Source organism: Girardinichthys multiradiatus, chromosome 4, assembly GCF_021462225.1.
Source record: "Girardinichthys multiradiatus isolate DD_20200921_A chromosome 4, DD_fGirMul_XY1, whole genome shotgun sequence".
Lineage (NCBI taxonomy): Eukaryota > Metazoa > Chordata > Actinopteri > Cyprinodontiformes > Goodeidae > Girardinichthys > Girardinichthys multiradiatus.
Window position 1 is genome coordinate 40,038,266 of NC_061797.1, and position 27,154 is coordinate 40,065,419.

General features: G+C 39.5%; 1 protein-coding gene across 1 annotated transcript in view; it reads right to left on the minus strand.

Moving 5' to 3' along the window:
* Positions 1-27,154, minus strand: part of chd9 (chromodomain helicase DNA binding protein 9) — a 102,641-nt gene that overhangs the window by 40,996 nt on the left and 34,491 nt on the right. Inside the window, exons 3-4 of the mRNA XM_047363406.1 lie at positions 16,742-17,148; positions 686-794 (exon numbers count right to left, since the gene is read on the minus strand). Of these exons, the coding sequence (XP_047219362.1) occupies positions 686-794; positions 16,742-17,148 (516 nt within the window). The remainder of the gene's footprint in view (positions 1-685; positions 795-16,741; positions 17,149-27,154) is intronic.

Here is a 27,154-nt window from a genome sequence, read left to right on the forward strand (position 1 = left end):
AGCGTGGGTCGAAAGTGAACAATGCATCATCCTCATTTCAATCACACAGCTCAGATACCAGCCTATTAAATATATGATATTAAATTTAATCCAGCTCTAAATTCAACATTTTAGCTGTTTAAATAACCAAAATATCTGAGTGAATACTTCATTTAGAATAATATCCCTAAATTAAATTGAGAATGTGAGTTTAATAAATGAAAACAAATGCATATGAGGAGGTTGTTTTTGATGCTGTGTGGTAGACAGTGCAGCTGGACTGTCAGTTTTCTCCATCATCAACACACAGAGGAATGTGTACTTGAGATAGCCACCCACTGTCTGACCTCTGCATGAACCACAGTCAGTCCTTTCATGCTCGAGCTAAAGCAGTGAACCTTCATTTCTGCTCTGCAGCAGCATGAACAGCAGTCAGGCAAACGATACCACTTCTCTCACTCAGTGTTGTCAGAGCAGCAACAGAAGAAGAGCCAACCGTTGCCTTTGTGTTCTGTGAACCAACATGCAACACCACAGGCAGCAACGCTGAAACCACATCTGAACCAGATTAAAAGTCTAAATTCACACCTGAAGCTAATGTGTTCAGAGGAAAATGGTACAGGGTTTATAATGGCAACACCACACCACATGTTTTGATTATAAATGATCACTGCTTTGTGTTTTCTGAGTGACTGAGAAAACTCACAGAGTCGTCATCCTTAGAAGCATGACGAGGGAGAGGATCGTCATCCGACTCCTGCTCTGAAGACTGTGGCTTTCGCTTTTTCCTTTTTCCAATCTTGATGACAATTTTCCTGAAGGAGAAGAAAAAAAAAAAAAAAAACCATGAGTGATGAAAACTGGTCCTAAGTTAATATTAACATTTTCAAAGGAAAACTCTCTCACTCAAAGATGCGGCCCAACATTCGGTACAGCTAAGCCCCAAAACTGAAATTTAAGTAGTGGTTTGTCAAAGTAAAACCAAGTTAAGCAATTTTAAAAATACCAACAGCATCTAGGATAAATGTTCTCAAGAAACTACGTATAACTAGTATCTACCCAAGCATTCTGTAAGGGTAGATGAACACCTGTAAATACCGTCAAATTAATCCGCCAGAGATCAGAATCAGATATTTCTTTCTTGACACGCTTGATCGACTGGTCAAATACGAAGAAAAATAAGGTCACTCCAACTGTTTCAGTCTTGTATTAGAATGAGCTCCATGCAACAGCTTGCCACAGTAAATAAACGTTCAGCCAAGGAGGAAGTGGCACTTCTTATAAAAAGCATACCTTCACAGTAAAATTTAACCTTCATATGTTTAAACAGCTTGTTGTTTAGTGAACTATCTGGGTTTAAAGGCTATTTGTGAGAAATCATGTGAAGTATGAGTAGATTGAGTTATTTTGCTTAAGACAGGCCTGCAGCTCTGAGTAGCTTGGCACCGACATTTAATGAAATGGTGTAAAATTGTATTGCAACACTCCAATAAATTCATCTGCACCAATGGTTAATATATGTCATGTCAATTTAAGAGGAGATATTAAAGCAATACCACATCAACATGTGGAGAATGCTTACAGGTATTAACATGCTTATAGTTCGAACTGTTGGCGTTTCTGGAATGTTCTGTTTTGCAGAAGCGTCCTAGTATTTTGCAGAACAAGTATTTAGTAACTTATTTCTATACAGCTCCACTGCTGGTTTGGGAGTATTAGAACCTCATTGCTGCCTAATGAGCAATTTGCTTTCAACAATGGAAAGAACAGCATATTACATCAGGAACAAGCCAGACTTTCTGCAAATCATTCAAGTGACAATTCTTTTGTTTTTCATTCCCAGTCGTATTATTCTGTGACCTTTCCGAATACATTCTCTCATAACACATGCAAACACACCTCATCTAGTGCTTCTCTATTTGCGTTATCTCCAGCAAGTCAGAGACACCAAATCTCAGGCTTGGTATATTGACACAAAAAACATGAAAATACTGCTGTCATACTATCAAACAGTGTTTTGTGTCCTCTTAAACAAGCTTGTACACCGAACCCAACGAGGGTAAGTTAATACAGGGTTGAGCACAACGAAGCATTTAAAGGCCACATTGGGTGAAAATTAGCAATTAAACATTATTTTGCATTATTTGCTGTTATTTCAGTTTTAAATTTATGTTCTCTCTCTTTTCTCTTCCTAGAAGCTACACCTGGCCTGACTGTGTGTCTACCTGTGACACCTTTCTGGAGATGGGCATCGTCCGGGCTTCTGCTGGCAACAACTTAATGCTCACCCTCTACCGATGATCCACATAGCCCTGTCTTTTAGTGTTTAACCCTTTCTCTCTCCTAGATATAGTGATTGACTGAGCTTTACTGTAACTAATTATATCTGCTCTCTTTCAGACTCTAACCTTGAAAACTGGCTCACAGTTTATCTGTTCTTTTTTTCTAGGTGAAACGACTAAAGGAGCTACATCAATTAAAATGTACTTTTCCTTCCCATCCCATAGAAAGTACTCCTGGATCAGTGCTTCTTTGTGTCTCTGCTCTGTTCTCTCAAACCCCCAGTTGGTTGTGGCAGATGGTCGCTCACACTGAACCTGGTTCTGCTGGAGGTTTCTTCCTGTTAAAAGGGAGTTTTTCCTCTCCACTGTCGCTACATGCATGCTCAGTATGAGGGATTGCTGCAAAGTCAACGCCAGTGACTGTCCACTGTCTCTACATGCTCATCCAGGAGGCAAGGCTGCAAGTCACTGACTGGATGCAATCTGCTGGGTTTCCTTAGACAGAAAAACTTTTTATCCAATTTGAATAACTAACTAACTCCGACTGCACTGTTCAATTATTAGGATTAATTGGAATGTATGAACCTGACTGTTGTGAAGTGCCTTGAGACAACATGTGCTGTGAATTGGCGCTATATAAATAAACTGAATTGAATAGAAATTGAAACATTCTGAATGGTTAATACTGCATGCAGATACAATTATGCTGCTTCAATGCAACTACGTTCTTTATCGGTAAATGGTAAAGATCTTACTAAGAAATGTCAGCTCGTGATAAAGATCGATACATGCAACAAAACAGGGGCGTAATCATTTACTAACAGGGGAGGCAAAGTTAGTCAAAAACAGACTTATTGTCCGGACATACAACTTCAATTTTAATTATTTTAGAATAAACATACAGTGAAATCTTGCTCATTCTTGAGTAAAAGATAATTAAGGGTAAATATAAGATTCCAGTTGTGGTTAAATCACATTTTATCATTGAGTTGCAACATCTGCTGTTACCAGAACAAGGTGAAACTATCATTGACTCACATGTGTAAATGATCGCACAACTCATTTGATCCAATGCACAACTACGTTCTAGAACAAATCTGTTTATTTTTTGGTTGGATAATAGACTTATGCATCTAATTCTAGAACTTCTGGAAATTAGGCGAGTGGAATATTTTGAAACAATAATAAAAATGTTGCTTCTGTTATTTCCCTAGATAATTATCACGGTTTGAAAGGTGACTTAGAGACTAGGAATTAATCACTCCTAAAGCAAAATAAAAAGAAAGATTACGGTTTGCAAATGCACAAAGGGACAGAGAACCTCATTTTTGAGGCGTGTCCTGTGGTCTGATGACGCTAAGGTAAAGTGTTTGGCGAAATTGATCACCGTTACATTTGAAGGAAAAAGAGGAATAATTGAAAGTTTTAGAACAACATCCCAACTGTAAAGTACGTTGGTGGCAGAATCATGTTCTTGGGGGGTGGGTGGTGGGGGCAGTGTTTTGCTGAGTTTGTCCATGAAGAGGAAAAAACCTCATGTGGAAATGTTGAAGCAGCATCTCAAGACAACCAGGAAGTTAAAGCCTGAGCAATAAGTGACCTTCCAAATGGACAATGATCCTAAGCATGCTTCTATCAAGAAGAATGTTCCAATATTCCAGCCAGCTATTGTGAAAGGTTAGTGGAAGGATAGCCAAAAGATTTAACCAAGTCAAACTGTTTAAAAGGCAAATGTATGTGAACTTCTGAATTTGATGATTTGAAACAATGTCACTTATTCTGGCATTTGAAAAACCAAAATAATTTTGGTAATCCTATCTCAACAAAGACGGGCAAAGTTTTGTGTGAGTTGATGTCAGAAAGTGAGAAAAAAAAAGCATATTTGTCCTTTTATACAGTCTGCGTACAGATTTGGTTTCAACTATAAAATCACAGCAGTGTCCAGACAGACAGTACGAGGAAGTAAATGACCCTCTACAAGGTACTGTTTATATTAGACATTATGACAGAGTTTATATGAGCAAAGAATCCCATATTGGTCAATGCTACCTCCTTCTGATAAGCTGCCAGACTGTTCTTCAGACAGTGAGGGTATTCACCAGACAGAGTCAACTGGCCAAAGAATCTGTAAGAAAAAGTAAACAACCCAGCAAAGAAAGCAAATCCGTCTCCTCATTTCCACTTTTCCAATTTTCTCATTAATCCCCAGATATAGCACTTATATGAGAACTAATATTCCCACGCAGTGATGAGTTAAAGACTTGATTTACCCTCTTTCCCCTCTTCTCTGTTTTATAATTCTTCAGACAACAAATTAAACACAGAAAAAAATGTTGTAAGCAAGCCAAAAACTAAATATTCCTCTTTCCAGCTCTGCAGCTGTGGTGTTAATTGTTTTTCTATTAAGATCAGAGATGGAGACAGTTTCCAGCATGTGTGAATGGTGTTAAACTTTGTCCAATTATATTGTGGCAAGAGTAGGGATGCAAGCAAATATGCTCAGAAAACATCTAAATATTACTTAAGAGTTCAATAGTTAAAACACACTGTTTATTTCCAAAATAGTTGCTAATCAGAGATAATCAGGTCACTGAACAAGCAACAGGATCGGAATGTTTTTGCCAAGTAGAAATAAACTTTCAATAATGGGTGATTGGACTTGATTTTTTATGGTACATACAGTGTCTTGCAAAAGTATTAATACCTCTTGAATAACCACAACCTTTATTCTATTTTGTTGGTTTTTATTGTTAGACCAACACAAAGTAGCGTACCTGAAACGGACAGAAAAGATTACATGGTTTCTAATCAAAAATCAGAAAAAAGTAGCATGAACTTTTGTTCAATCCCTTGTATTTTGATACTCAAAAAAATCAGGTGCAATCAATCACCCTCAGAAGTCACAGAATTATAGCGTCCACCTTTGTGTAACTTACTTTCAGCATAATTTTAGCTGTTCTGTTAAAGCCTCAGAGGTTTGCAAGAGAACATCACTGAAAATCACCATGAAGACAAAGTAACACACCAGACAGGTCAGGGGTAAAATTTACAGATATTTAAAGCAGGGATGAGCTATACACACAATCACCACTGTGAGACAAAATGGTGGCAGGATCATCCTGTGGCACTGCTTTTCTTCAGCAGGGACAAGTCAGTCAGCCAACATTGGTGTGGTTTACTTCAAAGCAGACTAATTTTTTTTTTAAATGAACAAGCCAAAGTCCAGACCAAAATCCAATAATAAATGCTATTGCTACAGATGCTGTCAAGCCAACCTGACTGAGAATGAACTAATATGCAGAAAAGGATTCAGTCTCTGGAAATGGAGGTTGGAAGAGACTTACAGCAAGACACACAAGTAAACCATATCTATTTCCTTCCAGTTCACAATTATTACCTACTTTTGTCTTGGTCTGCCTCATAAAACAACCAATAAAATACATTGAGGTTTGTGGAGACTTCCTTCCAAACGCATCTGAACTGCCATCTCTACAGGTATTCCTGTTCCTATTGTGTGGTATCCTGTTTCACAAATCCTCCTGAGGGTGTCACATTACATTTCAGTTTCTAAGGAACATTCCCTGTATTTGGGACTGCGAGCAGTGATGCTCACTTTGACTTCACTTCCTGTCGGAAAAATTGGCACATCACGTCAACCGAAGCTGGATGATTGAACAGGTCGGAGTGACAACGTAAGGTATGTGTTCAGTATAACATCCATTCCAAACAAAATATAAAAGTAATACGGCCTTCTCAAGGCATTTATGAGCATCCAACACAACCAGGACATAATCCAGGGTTGATGGAGGTAGATTTCATTTGATCAATTAAATCATTTAAAAAAAAAAAAATAATAAGAGTCATTTACCCAACACACAGATGGAAATCTCGATGTTGAAGATACACTACCTTAGTAAAAATTGCACCTAATATGGCTTTATACAAGAATTAGGACTTAAACCTATTAAAAAGTATAAATGGAACATACAGCCTGTGTGTATACATCCCACAGAACCTAAACCACAACTAAGCTGTGGGTACAGGCTGTTAGACCCTGCTGTGGCAGATAAACCGGACCACCCAGGGTCTAATAACATTGATGCAAATGTACACACTCTTTCTGACTGAACAGGCTCTCAGCAAGCTTCCTGGTTTTCACATAAAAGAGGGAAAACAGAGATTTTCACACCAACCTCTACAGGTACTTCTCAAAATATTAGCATATTGTGATAAAGTTCATTATTTTCCATAATGTCATGATGGAAATTTAACATTCATATATTTTAGATTCATTGCACACTAACTGAAATATATCAGGTCTTTTATTGTCTTAATACGGATGATTTTGGCATACAGCTCATGAAAACCCAAAATTCCTATCTCACAAAATTAGCATATTTCATCCGACCAATAAAAGAAAAGTGTTTTTAATACAAAAAACGTCAACCTTCAAATAATCATGTACAGTTATGCACTCAATACTTGGTCGGGAATCCTTTGGCAGAAATGACTGCTTCAATGCGGCGTGGCATGGAGGCAATCAGCCTGTGGCACTGCTGAGGTCTTATGGAGGCCCAGGATGCTTCGATAGCGGCCTTTAGCTCATCCAGAGTGTTGAGTCTTGAGTCTCTCAACGTTCTCTTCACAATATCCCACAGATTCTCTATGGGTTCAGGTCAGGAGAGTTGGTAGGCCAATTGAGCACAGTGATACCATGGTCAGTAAACCATTTACCAGTGGTTTTGGCACTGTGAGCAGGTGCCAGGTCGTGCTGAAAAATGAAATCTTCATCTCCATAAAGCTTTTCAGCAGATAGAAGCATGAAGTGCTCCAAAATCTCCTGATAGCTAGCTGCATTGACCCTGCCCTTGATAAAACACAGTGGACCAACACCAGCAGCTGACACGGCACCCCAGATCATCACTGACTGTGGGTACTTGACACTGGACTTCTAGCATTTTGGCATTTCCTTCTCCCCAGTCTTCCTCCAGACTCTGGCACCTTGATTTCCGAATGACATGCAGAATTTGCTTTCATCCGAAAAAAGTACTTTGGACCACTGAGCAACAGTCCAGTGCTGCTTCTCTGTAGCCCAGGTCAGGCGCTACTGCCACTGTTTCTGGTTCAAAAGTGGCTTGACCTGGGGAATGCGGCACCTGTAGCCCATTTCCTGCACACGCCTGTGTACGGTGGCTCTGGATGTTTCTACTCCAAACTCAGTCCACTGCTTCCGCAGGTCCCCCAAGGTCTGGAATCGGCCCGTCTCCACAATCTTCCTCAGGGTCCGGTCACCTCTTCTCGTTGTGCAGCGTTTTCTGCCACACTTTTTCCTTCCCACAGACTTCCCACTGAGGTGCCTTGATACAGCACTCTGGGAACAGCCTATTTGTTCAGAAATGTCTTTCTGTGTCTTACCCTCTTGCTTGAGGGTGTCAATAGTGGCCTTCTGGACAGCAGTCAGGTCGGCAGTCTTACCCATGATTGGGGTTTTGAGTGATGAACCAGGCTGGGAGTTTTAAAGGCCTCAGGAATCTTTTGCAGGTGTTTAGAGTTAACTCGTTGATTCAGATGATTAGGTTCATAGCTCGTTTAGAGACCCTTTTAATGATATGCTAATTTTGTGAGATAGGAATTTTGGGTTTTCATGAGCTGTATGCCAAAATCATCCGTATTAAGACAATAAAAGACCTGAAATATTTCAGTTAGTGTGCAATGAATCTAAAATATATGAATGTTAAATTTTCATCATGACATTATGGGAAATAATTAACTTTATCACAATATGCTAATATTTTGAGAAGGACCTGTATACCAGAAACAGGATCACGGAAGCAGCTACGTTTACTGGTCCAAAGCCTGGACAAGGTAGTATTTTAATGTGTTCTTTCTTGAAATAATTTTCCCAATAAATTAGAGCATCAGCAGAAAGTTTATTTTTGTCATTCATTTCCTCAAAAACACAAATTGCATCGATTTATTACATGAAGAGTCCTAAATTTCAAGCACTTATTTCTGTAAATTCTGATGATTATAGGTCAGAGGTAATAAAATCCCAACATTGATGTTCTCAGAAAATGTCAATATTACATTAATACCAATAAAACGTTTTTCTTTACAGAAATGTTTTCTTAGGGGCATATGGCCTACAAAATCATGGAGTTAATGTATCCTAGCATATTAAAAAAACGTTGAGTGGAAGAAAAAATATGATCTAAAAACGATGCACCTAGCTACACCTACAACAGTCATATCCCTTGTGTTAAGGCACTCCTAACCCAGAGAGCACATCAAAATTGTCTTATCAGGGAACAAAAAGGACTGTACTGTTGCTCAGGGTCCAAATGCATTTTTTTTTTCAGATAAAAGATGAATTAGCATTTAATCTGGAAATCAAAATCCCAGTCAGTGATGATTTGAGGATCCGTGTCATCTGCTGATATTTGTTCACTGTGTTTTCAACTCCAAAGTTGGTGCAGTAGGCACGTCACCTTTCCCACTGTTAACGAGCTTTATAGAAATGCCGGTTTCATATTTGAGCTGGACCTGGCAAACTGATCAATCCTGTCAAAAGTACCAATAACTGTTTTATTGGCCATGGTATGCATGTCATATTTTAATGTTCGCTGTAAGCCATAAATATCAAAATAACAAAAGAAAAAAAAAACACTTCACCTCCCTATGTGTGTAATGTATCTGTAAACTATGAGTTTTACTTTTTGAACTCGGTTACTGAAAAAATAAATTGACCTTACTGTATTTTTTAAGGTGCATCTGTGAATTAGGACAATTTCCCTTAGTTTTATCTCTGCACGCTTTTTTAAATGTAAATTAAATTTCTGTATTTCGCTCTCCATCAGGGATTTCAGCCATTTTGCATTTCTAATTAGACTGCAGCTGCCCCTGATCTGACATTGCTGAGTGATCCCTGATGATCTGCTACCACAAGCTTTCTCCACTGAGTAATGGGCTAGTAGCTGTTCAAGGCTTTTTGGCTCCAGTTCTATTGTGCTAAATAACCCCACATCCCTTGTCCCCACAGTGTTGTCCTGGCATACTTGGCATGTAGCCATGGGAAGTGTGCGTTTGAGGTCTAATTTTTAATGGAATCAACACTGGATAGGGCTTTGAAAGCTCTGCCTGTGATGGTGCTTCATCTTGCCACAAAGACTGCCTGCATTGCATTTTTGCTGATTATCCATGGAAATTCTTGCTAGATATGACCAACGTATCCTCAAAACTGCCATTAGGTGTGCTCTAAATGGGTTTGCTTACGTTTGGCATCCTGAGGGGCTTACTGGCACAGCCATGCTTGTTCTTGTTGGGAAATCCCCCCCCCCCCCCCTTCTTATGAATGGAAAGCTATAATCTCAGTGCAACACAGCTAACAAGGGGAAACAGTAGTAACAGCACCAATAAGGCCCCTATAAAAGACAAACACTGTATCAGCACAGTACACATGGATAAACAGGATTTCAGCTTTTTCTGAAAACCCATTAAAAATCGCCAGTTATCCTGGTCTCACTTCCTCTCTCTCTCTCTCACACACACACACACATCCGTGTTTTACTATCTTTATGAGGACTTTTCAGTTACTTCCATTGACTTCCATTCATTTTTCTTGATTTTTAGTGCCTAACACTAACCCTAACCAGTTAATACCTAACCCTAACCCTAACCCTAACCGGTTAATACCTAACCCTAACCCTAACAATAACTCAATTCATACCCTAGTCCTAAACCTAACCCCTGTCCCAAGAACGGAATTTGAAAAAGTGAGGACCAGGAAAATGTCCTCACTTTGCGATAAAAATACAAAAATTGGTTCTCACTCAGCAACAAGTACAAGTACACACACACACACACACAAACCAACAGCCACAAACATGTTAAACTACACACCAGCACACATGCACACATGAACACATGCAGCCTACAGGGGATTAACTAGGAGAAAAAAAACAATTAAAAAACAGCTTTAGCCTTTCATAATAAAAAAATAAGGGGAGAAGAGATTAGACACCTAGGAAGCAGGCTCTGAAATTTGAACAGCTATACTCTGCCGCATATACACTAGACTTAAACCTCCATTTTCTATCATGTAATTGATCTCACAAGCTCCATTTTGTTTGAAATTTTCCTGCTACCCTGCTGCTTTGTAATGTAAGCATATCTGGAACATGCCCGCTCACAGGAAACACTGGATGCACTGCTTTGAGCGAGCTGAAAGAACTAAATTTATATTAGGGGGGGGGCGTGAAGAGGGTAGGGGGACGGAAAAACAAAAAGGGAATGAGCAGCACAGTGCTTTCATCAGATGATTATGAGGATTCCTTTTAGCAGGTGGGCTGCATAGAAAAGCAAATTTCAGCCCGCAGAGACCTGCGATCAGTCAAGCCTGACCTATAAAAGAAGAAATATATCCCTCAAGGCCAGGTTGTGATGTTTAATATTTTTGGTTCGTAAAATATACCTTAAAAAAAAGACAAAGACCACATATATAATCTAATGATGTTTTTGTTACAGTTGCTAAGAGTTCTTTTAGAAGAAAACAAACTGATATACATTTTCAATGACAGATCTCCAACATTATAAATGCTCTGGGTTTAGCCATAAAAACATGACTTGCATGTTGCCCTATAACTTGTCCATATAGCTAAAAGAATATATACCTATAAAATCTAAGCAACATCATCTGCCAGTGAAAACAATCCTGATGAAAAACATTATGTGACATGAAAGCCAAACTAAACTTAGAACTGGCAGAACTGTTGAATGAAATCAGGTAAAATGTCAGCATCCACATTAGATTCAGTTAAGCTCAAATTTCAAACTGTTGCCAAAGCTCAATACAAGTCAGATCTAGAAAAACAAACTTTACACATAAAACTATTTGTTATGCAAAAGCAAATGCATAAATAACTGTCTTTTCAAACACAACAGACGTTCCACACATGCATTACATCTTAAAGGGGTAGTTAAAATGAACTGAAGTCATGTTAAGGTGTTTTTAATACTTTTCATAGATTTTCATCTGAAAGATCCCAGCATGGATAATTACAAGTTGAAACTGAAGAGTCAAGCTAAGGGCTAGTCAAAGTGGAGCTCACACCACACCAGATTACTGCTAGATCAAAAGAACTTAATAGCTACAATAAAACCTTCACATTGGAGTTGCTTTTATATCAGCTCTTTACATTGAAGTCTATTGATTTACACTAAAGCCAGTGCTGGTCTGTGGTCTGCTAACAGTAATTTTTATCTAAATGATTTATTTCAAAAATAAAAATGTAATAGTTAACAGTAGTGAAGCCATGTAATGCAAATTAATGGTTTGCGGGAGCATTCATTTGTATTAGATTTATTATTAGTTATGGTGAACGCGCCACCCGTCAGCACTATTGGGTACTGGTGACAATAACTCTTCAGTATGGAATTGGTTGAATGAAGAAAATGCTACCTTGGCTCTTTTTCAGTTTCAGTGAGATGTTTAAAGAAATTAAGGCAGAGAAAGCAAAGATACATTATTTAAAAAGAATGTGCATTTTGTATAAAACATCCTTAGACATGCCTTTGGCTCATTGAGGCAGTGTGAGAAACCAAGACTTTCTGCAGACCACAGGAAGGGTCAATGATTGTTCTGATTAAAAGTTGCTCTGTTTTAACATCCGTCTTTAAAATGCAGAACTTAAAAATGTATGCAGCCTTTTGTAATCCTCAGAATTAAGGAAAGGATCAACATTTTCTTAATGTTGTGGTTTTAGTAATGCTGGCAATGCTAACTGTCCTAATCAGTCATATGATAGACATTTTGGCTGTTTAAAATCAGTAAAGTCCTGGTTCAAAGTGTCTGTTTTCCTACAAAATGTCTGAAGTCGCCTCCATACCCAACATATATGATAAACAAGGGGTCATGGCAGGAAAGCTAGGAAAGCAATTCATTGATGCGCCGATATGAAAATCTTTGTTTATTTTCTGCTCTAAGCTTTAAAAACCTTAAGTCAGCCATAAAAATTCTAAAAGGTGCATCTCTCTTTTCATACAACACCGCCTGTATTTCTGTTAAGCTAAACTGGCACTGTTCAGGGAAAAATCTTCTCATAAGATACTGACGATAGCAACATCGCCAAAAAACCCGACAACTCTGCATGTGTACGTGCACTTAGGTTTTCTCCAAATGCATTTCGATGCTGTGTTCTTTTGTTTATTATATTCAGAACTAGGCCTGGGCGATAAACCGAAAATGTACAGATACCGAAATTTACAAAAATAACCAACGTCCGTTTGGGATATCAAGGAAGAGGACCTTGTCACCATTACTACTGACAACGGCGCAAAGCTAGTTAAAGCTGCAGAGCTATACAGGTGGATGCGAGTGCAGTGTTTTGGGCACAGGCTGCACCTGGCAGTCAGTAAGTGAGCACATCTTAATGCAGTTATCTTTGGGGGTTGACTGGCTGTTATATTCTGTTTGCATGTGGCATCTATTGAGATAATTTAGCTGTGATTGTTACTTCATTTATTTGCAGGCGCTCTAGTTTTAAATTCCATTAAAGTGGCAATAATTGTGAAAAACCAGTCCAGGGGATTCATACCATCAAATAAATGGCTGTGAATTATTTCACATTCTTTATTACGGGCAGGGGCTTTTTTATCATCGATTTAATCATTGAGGTGAACTGCTCAATATATCGCAATATTGATTTTAGGCCGTATCGCCCAGCCCTACTCAGAACCATCATGGTGAAATAATTGCAATGATTAGGAATCATAACAAACCGGCATCTCTTTTTAAAGAGGACGATAACATCTGTTGGAACTAAAAAAAAATAATAAAAACCTATTTGTGTCCGGTGCCGCTTGATCTATTAAAACCTCCAAGTCAGTCGGCTTTAATAATGCTAAAATGCATTTATATTACAACATATGGTCTAATATAGCCGTAACAGGTTGCTGGTGCATTCATGTTATCCACTCCTTTTGTTTCTTTTATAATCATCAGGCAGCTTTTCCATGATGATACAACCCCTTTTTTCTCTTCCCAAGTCCTTGGTAGAGCAAACAAGCTAAGCAATCAGAAGGGACTTGCTAGAAATTAAAAAGTATTAATTCCATTGGAAACAGAGTCAACTGTATGGTGGTCTCTGAGAAAAAGACAGATGAGTACACAGACAATTAGGGTAATAGTCTTATCTCAGGCTCCATTCCCTGCTTAAACAATTGTCAGATGATGCAATGGAAGCCTGAGTACACAGTGAGCAACACACACACGTACGTACAACCTCAGGTTGTCCGAGCCCCGTCTAGCACATTCCCTCATCAGACAGAGGCTAAAGTGATGATTCTGGAAGTAGGTTACCTCTGCTCCCAGGTAAGGTATTTTATGGGGAGATCCTACTGCTGTATGCTTATGAACCACCTTCTTCACTGCATTGAATTGTTCACCAGAAACATCTAGTCTCCAATGCATTTGCACCAGCTACGTAAGAGAGCTTTCATAAAGTATGCAATTTAAAGGCATCATGGAGACTTAAATTTTTTTTATTAAAAATCCCGTTTAGCATTAACTATTAACATGCAAAAAAGTTATGATTCACAACAATAAATGCCTTTAGACGCAGCCAACTAAATATTAAAAGATAAATTGAAGGGAACAAAAGTACAACCTTGCTTCATCAACTCTGCTGACATATATCCATGTCCAAATGTAAAAAGTATCCCAGATCATGATACAGGCTCACTAACAAAGAGGCAAAGTCCAAGAGAGATTTTGAAACACTGTACCATCCGCATGGCCATGAGGCAATTATATTTTATGCATTATGTGTACAGAAAACAGACCTTAGAGTCCATAATTCAAATGCAAAGGCCACCTTTAAAAATTTATTGCAGCAGATGCTACGCCAAAACTGTTGTAACAAAAAGGTACACCTGAGCGGTGTTGTGTTACTGGCTGGAATGTTCCGTCAGGTTAGTAAATTTCCTCCCGTCTGTCTAAAGTCTGCAGGTAGTCCCACCTCGCCTGTAATGAATTTACTGTAATTTGTTTCTCTGAGCTGAAACAGAAACTGTTGACCATCTTCTTAGGAGTTGAAATTTGAAAAGTGTTAAAGAATTTTATGTGGAATTCAGACAAATGTGATGGTGTGTAAATTGATGTTTTCATGTTTGCATTGCAGCGCCACAAACCAGGGACTGATCATCGTTTTACTTTTCATGGTAGGAACCCATAGCCTGCCTGAATAAAACCAAACCTACTAGATTTCTCTCTGCAAATCAAGAAATACTTCGTTTTCACTTGATACACCTATCAATTGCATTTATTTATTCCACTCTAGTATTAACAAATAATCTAATCAAAAGTTAAACCCGTGTTCTTTTTTGAGTACTTAAGCCTGATCAACCCCTCCAGTTTAAAGAAGCCATTAATCACCTTCTCTTTTTTCTGATTATCAGAAAAGTAAAAGTTCTACATGTATGAAATATTCCAAGGAAATGATTCTTCACACCTCCGATGAAACAGTCACGCACTCCCACAAGCCTCTAGTAATAAACAGACAGTTAAAAGTCACTGCCATGTTTGAGCTAAGCACCTCAGCAACATCAAAACAGGGGCACAAAAGAAGGCAGCAATGAAAGAAACAAATTAAAGGCCATGTGCCAAATAAATGTCAAAAATGTCTTTCCTGGTCAGATGCTCATCAAATACTGTGCACAAACAGTCAATAAATATCACAGAAAGAAGTGACTGGAAACATTTCTGTAGAGTCCAATTCACTAAATTCAAGAGGAGCTTTTAAAATCTTTCATAATAGAATGGATGTTTAAGAGTGTGAAGAGCTTAAATCACAAATCACATCTTGTCTAGACGTGTTCCCAAACAGAAGTGCGTTTTCTGTGTTGAGATACCGAAGCTCTATTTCACAAAATAAAGAAAACTTTCTATGAAAATGTGTGTCAAATGTTTATTTAGGCTAATACTTAAAAACAAAAAAAAGGGATGAGCAAATAACCGGAAGCTTAATGTATAACAGTTGCTCAGTTTTATCCATTTTCATCACAATCTTTTGAAAATATCACAGTTAAGGCAGAAGTCTACAAACTTTAAAGGAAAAGGACACAAAAAAACTGATGTTTTCAGTTAGTGCTGCTAAATATGCCAATCGTAAGTCATGATCAATCATGACTGAAAAGGTGCTTTAGGATCTTGTACAATACAATGAATGAATGCATGACTGAAAAAAAAGGTAAAATCTTGTAATGTGGGTCACATGGATGTTTGGAGGTGTTCAAAAAAAGTTGTAATCGGTCTTGTGAAAGTTGTAATTTTTTTATTTTACAGTATTTTCAGTCATGCAGTGAGATGCAGCTTTAAAAAACATCATTTCATTTTACTAAAAACATTTAATCGTGGCAATTTAATTTTCAATTTATGCAAATAAGTATAAAGAGATGCTGTTTTTGTTTTGCTCTAAAAGAAAATATTGCAATCTGTTAAAATCAGCAAAAATCAGCCACAAAATCTCTGATCGGTGCATCTGACTTGCACAAACACCTGCAACAAGTAAAATGTATTACCCTCAACACCTCTCCTCCTGTGCCATGCTCATCTAATTATTAACCGATCCCAGCTGTCAGGCGGATTGTTGACCGTTGTCAGTCTGACACACTGGGATAAAAAAAATATCAGTAGTTTCTGTGCCATTTCAAATTACTCCTCCCCCCTCCCAGATTCACCTCAGTCTGAAATTACTGCATTTAAACATTAGCCTGATCCTTTGTCTCCATGCCTCTGCATTCACATCTGCACCAACTGATATTTTAATAGCTTGTGTGGGGTGTGGCTTATAGCTTCACACTTGCATATAGCAGTTAAGCATTGGGGGATGGTAGGTGGATTACAGTATCTATACATCAGGAGTTCTTGCCTAAACGTCTGAAGCAGCAGTATCTCACATGGAACGCAGCCTTTGTTTGCTCCTCCCATATCGCTGCTGACAACTGTGCCTGGTTTATTGTTATGGCATGTAGTAAATGTTAAACTTTGAGCTTCCATCTCAGTAGCCACAGGAAGAAACTGTACAAAGACAAAAATACAAAATACTCTGCTGCTACCTGGGAGAGTGTTTATGTTCGATAGATTTAAAAGTGACATTTCTTCTTTCCATGATATAACTATCCTCGTCAGCTCTGTGCTGTATAGGGGAATAAATAATTCATAATTGGAGCAAATGATTGCTATAAATGATTTATTATCATTACAAACAAAGAATGATTTGCAGCCCCACACTCAGGTACTGGAGCAGAGCAGCAGCAAGCAACCAGAGGCATGTGTCACATGCTAATTTGAGCTCCTGTATTGCTGGGGAGATTCAGGCGGCGTTGAATTAACAGAATAAAGATCAAAGCTCTACTTAATGGATTATTCTTTAATAGGTTTTGCATTTTGCTGGTTTAGCAAAGAACGAAAGTCATCTACATACCCGATCTTGGTCTTTTGCTTGGACTTTGAGGAAGGTACAATGCAGGCCTTCCTAGAGGCCTTCTCTTTGGTCCGGGCCTTGCCATTTCCTTTGTGCTCACGTTCACAGAGGGTCTTGTACTGAGCAGAAGAGCTGGGGAAGCTCTCCGGGCTCATAACTCGTGGGATATTCTTCTCTCCTCGCTGTCGGGCCTTGGCGATCGCTTCTGATATTATTCTATTGGCCTTCTCCTGCTTCTCATGGAGATTTGACTCCATCTGATGGTGCTTCCTCCGCGGCAACCTCTTCTCCGAAGAGGAGCTGGATGAGGATGAAGACGAAGAAGAAGAGGAGGATGAAGAGCTGCTCTTCACTGGGGGACTGAGGGCCCGCACCTGGCTACTGGGACCATTGGAGTTTTTTCGAGGCTATGGGGAGAGAGAATAACAGTGATGGAAAAGGTTTATTATCTTAAAATGTAATGTCACTTTCAAAGACATTTCATAAATACCATGGATATAATTTAAATTAGCCTTTTCTTGATTATCCAAACCAATATTATAGATACCATTGAACCAGGACCCCTGAAAAAAAAAAAAAAAAACTAAATTCCTCTAGGTGACCCCATGCTGACAAAATTGTAGATGTAAAACCACATTTCCTTGCAACATGGTAGTAGCAGACTATACAAAATTACTTTAAATTGCATATTTTCAAATAAAGTACAAATCAAACCCTTTGTGCTTACCAATCTGGCCATGGCTTGGTATAAAATGTAAAGCAAAAGATGGCATCAAAGGCACCAAAACAGTAAAGGTACAAAATGGTAAAAGAGTATTATCTCTGGCAGTCCTGTTTGTCTAATTGTTTTTCATTTACGGGGAAAGTTTTGTGGTAGTCCAATCTATTTTTCAGGTGAATACAGTATTCTAGTTCAGTTGTGTCCAGTCCTAGTGCTCGAGGGCCGGTGTCCTGCATTTTGATTAAAATATTGTCCTGGTTAAAAACAATTATGATTGGTTCAGTACCAGCCCTTTGCGGAATTGAACCGCATTTAATTTCTGCAACTTACCTTTTGGGGGCAGTAATGTGCCTGAGCAGCGATGCAAATGTCACTATCAGTAGAAGAGGAACTGAACAGTGCTGTGGCATTACATTCGAGTTGACAGAAACCGCCAAACTTTCTCAAGAGGAGTCAAGAGATGAAGCTAAAGTTAAGCAGTGCTTTTAATCTGTGAAATCGGAAAAGAACCGACAAAGTAAATGACTAGAGCAACCAGGAAATGTTTTGTTTCCTGATCATTTGGCTCCTTTGCTGTTCCATATACTTGCAATTTTGGTTTTATCAAACCTGACTGTTGAGATGGTTTTTACCCACTTTGACAACCAATAATTTTAAGTCTTTTTCCATAATCTAATCCTGTCTACTTTAAGGAAATGTGGTCATATTTTGTAAAAGTCACTTAGCCCAACCGGGGATAAGAACTCCAATCAGTAGAAGCGCATCAAATATTAATGAAATAGTTCTTAAAATCTTTTATCTCTATTACTCATCCAAAAATACCTAACAAGCAAGACAGCTGAACCGATACGCAATGGTTTAAGTACATGAAATGGTTTGTATATGGGCATGAGAAAGGGAAGATAATTGCAAAGTGAGGTTGTAAAAACATGGTTTGAAAGGGCAAATTGACCCAGATCAGTCCGCAGCACCCACCTGCCATCCTCAGTACAGGTACATGCATGCTTTATAGTTACATTCACTTATATATTGCAGTGAATTGCTGTATCAATCGTACATCATGACTTGAGGGCCAAGATAACACTCAAAATCCAGGGGGTTTAAGGGAAACACCAGGAAATTGGAGTTGGCCCTGTACTCCCAAACCAGATAAAAATATGTCTCAGAAAAAGGGTACATATTATACAGTTTATTATTTTCATTGGTCATATTTCCCATGCCTAGTTATACCGTTTCAAATTTGTGGACAGTCTCATTAAGAAAGCAGAGACCTTCTGGAAGTTGTGTCAGACAGCAGAGCATTGCTCCCTCTCTCTCTGATGTTGTGGGTGGGGGGGGGGAGACTGGTCTCACTCTGCCCGTTACTCACAACTCTCACTAACTCCATCTAACTCAAACTAGTGGATATACAAGAGAAAAAGATGAGCTTTCGTGTGAAAAGTTACTTTCAGATCAGTTTTACACCAGGTGACAGGAAAAGTCTGATGTACATTTAATTCTTTTAAATTGGGCATCTAAAACACTTGCCTGTTGCAGCAGGTTAAATTGTGACTTGCAGACATAAATAATCCAGCCTCGGTGATACATGATAATATTTGAATAATGGATGCAGTTACTGCGGTTATGCCCTGTTGTGGGCCTTGAGCCCAGCGGAAAGGGAACCCATAAATGGATGACTTAATCTAAAAATGTGTTGCGTATGACTACATGGCCCAGGCGCGCCTAGTTGCCCCCCCCACTAGCAAAATAAAGAGAATTAGCTTAAACCTCACTGACAAAGTGGGGGGAGGGAAATGAATAATTAGCAATTCTTCTGGAAGAAAGTAGAGGGAAAAAGGCACATTCAAGAGCTGAATTTTAATTTTCACGTGTGCTTCTCTGCTGCGGTTATTAGGAAGAAATTTACTGGATCAAGGTGGAAGGTTCTCATTCAGGTTAATGGTAAAAATAACAGAGGGAGGAGTAGAAAGTAATGCATAAAAAAACATGAACAAATATAAAGGAGGAAGAAAAAACATAAAAAACAGGCTTCTACTGGCAAAGCTAGAGAGAGGGAGAGAGAAAAGCTAAATTGCACCAAAACTAAGAGCGCTGCAGCTGTGTAATACATCTATAAATAACTGAAATTACAGCCTGCCAGCACTGCAGTGATTTCAATCTCTCTCACAGCACGCAGTCCCATGAAAAACAGTGGGTACCAACAGAGCCCATGAAAAGGTAAAGTAAGCTCCATTTAGGTTGGGCACCTTTCCCTCAAAGCCCACCCCTCATTTCCACATGGAGCAGGCTCTCTGGTGTCTGACGGGCTCAACTTGTGGAGGGCAAACACACACAACACAGTGCACTGAAACTACAGAGCAGGACAACTGCAGGCACAGATCAACAGGAGACTGACAAAGTGATGTGTGACATGAAAGGCCGAGGGGGGCCGTGGAACATTAGATGAATCCACTGTGTCTTTATTATGTCACACACAGTAGCAAGAATGAGGAAGAAAAACATAAAAAAAAATTCAGCAATGAGTTCAAGATGGCGGCAGTGCAGCATGAGCCAGTAGCAGAGGAGGTTGTTCAGTTCCTGCCGGCCCCTCCCCCCCCCCCCCCCCCCCCCGTTCCTCCTCCCTCCCAGCTTTGAGAGCAGCTCACTTACCCTTCCTCTTGGCCTCTTCACTGTAGACATGGTGATTTTTTTTTCCCTTCCTCTTTGCTCCCCCTCTCCAACCGGCTAACAAAAGCCTTGCCCTTTCACCGTGTTCCTGCTCTCTCTGTTGCTCACTCACTCGTTCTCTTCCAAATACTCCTCTCTTTTTTTTTCCACAGTCCGGTTTCTGTCACTCTTCCTTGAGCAATGTGGTGTCCCCCCCCCCCCCTCCCCTCACTCGCTCGTTCCTCGTTTTCCTCCCCTCCTCCTCCTCCTCTTTTCCCGGTCAGTTCGTCTCCTCGGGCGAGAGTGAGAGCTGTGCTGGAACCGTTCCGTCGCCTCCTCCCCCAGCAGGCAGGGCTCAAGAGGAGCGCATGGGGAGCTCTCTCACTTTCCCTCTTCCTCCCTCCTTCGTCTCTTCACGGGGTGATGAGGGAGCAGCGCTGTTGGCGGTAGAGGAGGTGTGTGGCAGTCCAGGAAGCCCTCATTGTGCTGTTGCGCGCCGCTTTGCCGTCGTCCGGCTTCAGCCTTACTCTCTCTCTGTGTGCGTGTGTGTCAGAGTTGCCTTACCCTGCCTCCTCCCCCCCCACCCCCCCCTTCTCCACATTGAGTCCCCTGTCCTCCTGCCTCTCGTGAGTGTGCTCTCGTTGCCTCTCTGGGTCCTTAATTCTCCTTTTTTACCGTTTCTGCTCTAACGGCTCCCTTTTTACGTCTCTCGTCGTCTTCTTCAGCAGCCAGGTGAAGGTAGGTTTCTCCTCTTGTTGCCTACAGAAAAGGCTTTGTTTGACCTTTCTCGCTTGTTTGGTTTTGTTGGTTTTCTCTTTTCCCCCTATACATATCCCTTTCCTGGTCCTTGCTCGTTGCCCTTCTATCTGCCTGGCTGAGGTGTTTGTGGAGAGCTGGAGGCTTATGCAGCCGGAGCAGTGGAAAATGAAAGCACAAAGAAGCAAAATGCATCAGCATGAATATTAGAGATGTCGTTAAAACCCAGACTCGTTTTTCTCTCGCTCACTCACCCTCTCTCTCTCTCTCTTTTTGTAAGGAAGTAGGCCAGCAGATGGTGCTAGCAGTTATTACATTAACTTTCTCAACTTAACCCCCAAAGTACTGGATTTCTCCCACATTGTACATGAGTCCATGTGTTGGTTTCTGTATAAGATGTGCCAGTTTATTTGCTGATCAACCAAACATGCAACTAAACAAGTTGTCCAGTGCCAGAACAGTTTTAAATTAACACCAGCACTTTGAGAAGCTCAAAGTTGGGTCATTATGCAACACTGATAGGAAAGAAAATCAAGACAGTAAGGTGAGATGAGTACAAAATGAGCAGAACTTGCTCAAAGCCAGAAAAAAATCTAAGAGAATAAGAAAATCTTTAAGGAAACTCCTGAAACCAAAATCCAGCGGCCTTCTGCACCAGCTCGCACATGGTGCCAGGAATTTTTCAGACACATGACTGGCCTGACACCACTCAGGTACACCACTCAGCACTACTAGGTCAGGCCTCAATCACCAATGCATATCCTAGAGTTGCAACAGGGCATGCAGTTCATGATAATGCACAATATTGGGTCTATGAGAATAAAACATTGCATGATTTGTGCCAAATTTGGGGAACAATTCACCTACAATTTCCTTGTTTTATTCCATAAAAAAAAAAAAAAAAAGTTTTACAAATTACAAACTGTTGTAAACAACAGTTTAATAATGTTGTTAGAGGTGGGAATCAAGTCATTGTTTTGCATAGTCACCTCCAAATAAAAGTTATTCAAGCCCTAAGTGTCCAGTCCTGTCAAGAAATGTGAGTACTGAACTTTCAATTTAAATGCTTAAGTTACTTGAACAAAAATGTAAGTGATTTACAGTTACAATTTCCAAAATTTTAAAATGTTTCTAAAATGGTATAATCATTTTCAAATAAACTTCAGAAATGTCAGGAAAACAGTACAGAATTTGCATTTCACAGTAAATTATCACGCAGTACAACAACACAATGATTTTAGGCTCCTTTTTTTTAACCGCATTGATTTTTTTAATTGAATAATCCCTAGCAAATAAAACTGCTTTGCAGTAATACTCTTTAGGACTGTACTACAAATATAAACACTGTTACACTTGACTGTATGAACAGCGCTCCATACATAAAGTTTGATTGACTGTGTGAGCAGAATTACCATCAGAAAGGACCATTTAGAATGCAATAATCATTGGTCAAAAGTATGTTACATGCCAATATTTGATTAGTCTCTCTGCAGCAGATCCTCCATGTTGTTACTTGTCACAGAGACGATTCAAAGTACACAGTATATGCAGCAACTGATTTTGCCATTTCTGTATTGATCAAAGATTTAGGCCATTGCATGTTTTTTCTAAGATCATGCAGTCATAACTCTACTGTTACTTTAAAGTGTCACTGTAAGTGGAAACATGTGTTAAATTCTAAAATAAATACATTTGAAAAATTTAAAATAAAAGTCTAGATGAACCATAACTTATTGATGACTCATAGGACACATTTCAGTACTTTACAAACTATTTTGTAAGGAACGTTTTATCAATTCAAGAAAATACTTTTTTTTAAAATACTTAACGGGTGCTTTATAAATGTAAGTTACTATGTAAATAAATTGAAAAGCAAACTAACAATAATTGTATTAACCAACTTTTTCAGCTGTTTATTGGCCAAAACAAGCAAAGGTGTAACTGATGGCACCATAAGAACAGGGGATTGTGGCTGATTAGTAAAAACCGGCGAAAATAAAATTAGCAGTTGATTCATGAAATGTATTAGCACACTTTTTAACATAAAATACTCTCAAAATATCATTAAGTAGTTACAAATGCCATCGGGAATAGAAAAAGGAGAAAATAAACTCAGAGCGGATGCTCCTTAAGACCAAAATCTTAAAAATTGTTTAATATTTGCGAATGGCTATATGCCACTGTGAGAAGTGGTTTAGTCAGACACCATCTTCCAAACAAACCTCATTGCTTACGGATGTAATAAACATCTAAAAACATATGACTCAAAACATCAGCTCACTTACACTCAACACCTGGTTACTCCTCTCACAAACTCTTTAGGCTAGGCATGCTATGTATTATGCTGGCTTATGTAATCTTCACCAGTACAGTTCCATTGTGAGTTTGCTCATATGCCGTGTGAAATATGTGGGTGACCATATGCAGGTTTTAACACAACATGGCTTTAGGTTCTAAATGATAATGGTGTGGATTAGCTCTGAAATTATGCAAATATTCCTTTGGGGAAGTGGTCCTGTAGATAGAGAGGTGGTTCTGGAGTTTCTCGCAGTTCCTCTCTGTGCTTTGTGTTGTTTTACATCTCTCTGCTTTGTGCCTCCTACAGAGATGGAGACTGCTTCCTGGAGTGCAAAATAACGGCTGCTCTTTCCAGGTTCCAGCAGCACCGGCAGCAGCAGGCTTGGGATCAACCTGCCAAAGCCAAGCCTTGGAGTTTGGACTTTAAAGCGGACCACAGGCTCACTGGGAAGCTGAGCAGGGGGGCCCCTCCTTCCAAGCTAAACAAATCCACTGTCAGATAATGCCCACCAGGATACAGTACCTGGGGAAGAGTTGAAAACACAAGCACGGCCAGTAAAACGCTAACAAAAATAGCCTCAAATGGCCCCTTCTCAAATTCCTATGTCACAATAAATAAATTAATATACAGCCCCCCCAAACATGCTAGAAAATACATGGTCGCTCTCTCCTGTCATAGCTGATGAACAAGCAAAACTGGTGGCTGAGAAGTAGGTGAAAAACCTCCAAAATATATTTTCCCTGTGTCTTTCAGTTAGAATATTAAAACATAGACCTTCACTGGAAAGGCTGATTTTGCCCAAAGCAAAAAATTAAATCAGAAAATTGAGTAACAGTGAACAACTTACACAGGCTTTAACAGTCAAATGGCATGAAGCTACAGCTCCCTGGCAACTAGACAGTTAATATGCAAACTAGGCTGGCAGCTCTCTATGAGAGGGAGGGGCTTCCTTTTAGGAGAGATGAGAGAGTGAAGAGTAAGAGGAGGGGAGGGGAGGAGGAAAGGCAGTACCAGGAAAAGGAAGTGGGTTATACAAGAAAAAAAAAAAAAAAAAAATGGCCGTTCCCGCCCAGAGAGGTAGAGCTGCCGTAAAGATACAGGTGGTCTCTAAACACTGTTACCACTTGATCAAATCCACCCTGTATTAGTGAGGCAGTGCTCTGTCCCAGGGAAGAGTAGCCTCTAACTAAACATTATGGAAATGAGAGCAGAAAGCAAGCAGTGTGCTGACCGGGGCTTTCAAGACAGCAAGTTCATAGTGGTTCAGGGCAAATGTATTCACTATCCAGGAGAAGAATATTACCCAGTGTTTTTCATAGCATCATCAACAGTTTACTGAATGGGAACAAGCGGTTTAATCCATCATGGACGGCAGCCAATAGTGGATGTCTGATCTGGTAAATGGCTCCTTCAGATTAGCGCTTCCAGAGTGAAGGGAAAAAACATTATTTGGGGCACATAATCTTGCTGCTGCCGCTGTATGACCCCCTAAGGTGCACTTCAAGCCATTAAATTAATACAGGACCAAGCCTGACCATTCTGTATGTGACCTTTAATATTTAAAACCAATTTTGTAAAACAATTAAGCAGCATTGCTATCATAGTTTAAAGCAAAAAGTAACTAACTAAAGGTGTATAACTATGCAACCAATAGATATTTTCTATCCCAGAACTTACGATGTGCATTTCTACTATGGGGTACAAAACCAGGCCTTTAATGTAGAATACATGTGTAGACATCGAACGGGTATTTAAATAGGGTAAGTGCGTGAGAAAAAGAGACTCCCATCGCAAAAATAAAAGCTGTGACTTTCAGCAATAAATCTACAGTACAGACCAAAAGTTTGGACACACCTTCTCATTCACAGAGCTTTCTTTATTTTCATGACTGAATATTGTAGCTTCACACTGAAGGCATCAAAACTATGAATTAACACATGTGGAATTATATACTGAACAAAAAAGTGTGAAACAACTGAAAATATGTCTTATATTCTAGGTTCTTCAAAGTAGCCACCTTTTGCTTTGATTACTGCTCCGCACACTCTTGGTATTCTGTTGATGAGCTTCAAGAGGTAATCACCTGAAATGGTTTTCCAACAGTCTTGAAGGAGTTCCCAGAGATGCTTAGCACTTGTTGGCCCTTTTGCCTTCACTCTGCGGTCCAGCTCACCCCAAACCATCTCGATTGGGTTCTGGTCCGGTGACTGTCGAGGCCAGGTCATCTGGCGCAGCACCCCATCATTCTCCTTCTTGGTCATATAGCCCTTACACAGCCTGGAGGTGTGTTTGGGGTCATTGTCCTGTTGAAAAATAAATGATGGTCCAACTAAACGCAAACCAGATGGAATAGCATGCCGCTGCAAGATGCTGTGGTAGCCAGGCTGGTTCTTCAATTTTGAATAAATCCCCAACAGTGTCACCAGCAAAGCACCCCCACACCATCACACCTCCTCCTCCATGCTTCACGGTGGGAACCAGGCATGTAGAGTCCATCAGTTCACCTCTTCTGCACCGCACAAAGACACGGTTGCTGGAACCAAAGATCTCAAACTTGGACTCATCAGACCAAAGCACAGATTTCCACTGGTCTAATGTCCATTCCTTGTGTTCTTTAGCCCAAATAAGTCTCTTCTGCTTGTTGCCTGTCATCAGCAGTGGTTTCCTAGCAGCTATTTTACCATGAAGGCCTGATTCACACAGTCTCCTCTTAACAGTTGTTCTAACAGTCTATTCAGTAGGACTATCAGCTGTGTATTGTATCCACCTCCTGCACAACACAACTGATGGTGCCAACCCCATTTATAAGGCTTGAAATCCCACTTATTAAACCTGATAGGGCACACCAGTGAAGTGAAAACCATTTCAGGTGACTACCTCTTGAAGCTCATCAACAGAATACCAAGAGTGTGCGGAGCAAAAATCAAAGCAAAAGGTGGCTACTTTGAAGAACCTAGAATATGAGACATATTTTCAGTTGTTTCAAACTTTATGTTCAGTATATAATTCCACATGTGTTAATTCATAGTTTTGATGCCTTCAGTGTGAAGCTACAATATTCATAGTCATGAAAATAAAGACAACTCTTTGAATGAGAAGGTGTGTCCAAACTTTAGATCTGTACTGTATAAACAATGATTCTGTCACAACAATTATGCTTTGCAACGTGCATAGAGTGGCTCTAAAACATGTGGAAATGTATAAAGGGAACAAACAAAAATTGCACCACTGCAGACTTCTGGGTGGAAGGAAAGAAAAAAAAAAAACTGGTCTGGATAACAGTATTGCGTTTCAGAGCTGCAATTTTAGTTTTTTTTCCACGTTTACACTCTGCGATAGAATTAAAGTCACTTTTATCTCAGAAAAAGTTTGTAACAACAACTATTTTTAATATTTAACTTCTTTCAAACTAATAATCAGTCAGTGATGTTTTATCCCTGGGAGTTGAGGTTGTTTGAATTGGTATATCAGAACAAACACTAAAATATTCTAACATTTCTGGTTTAGATCCCTAAATAATGGCTTTGATGAGAATATTGCTCTCTTCTCCTCCATGGAGGTCTGAAAGTGAAAGTATGCACTGCATTTCATTCATTTAATTAATATTTTTACTAAGCTAATTTTATTAACCTATTTGAATGTAAGCACAACGTTCAAATAGAATGTTGTGTTTGCACAGTGCTTAAAACAAAAATAAAGACTTTCACGGTTGTATAATTTAAAGTTAACTGAATATAATTATATTCAAGGAATTTAAACTGGGATATGACCGAAACAAAATGCTGGGAATATTTAACCAGTAACAAATGTTTAGCACCCTCCCATCACAAGGGTGCAGCTATAGTTCTGGTTCTATCTAAAGAGTTCAACCTCCCTACCAGAGCAGATTTCTAGGATAAATTCCTACTTTGGTAAATCTATTATAGCCTTGGTTTCTGCAGTGGAAATGACAAAGGTAGAAAACCAACCCCTAAAAACATTCCTGCAGGGG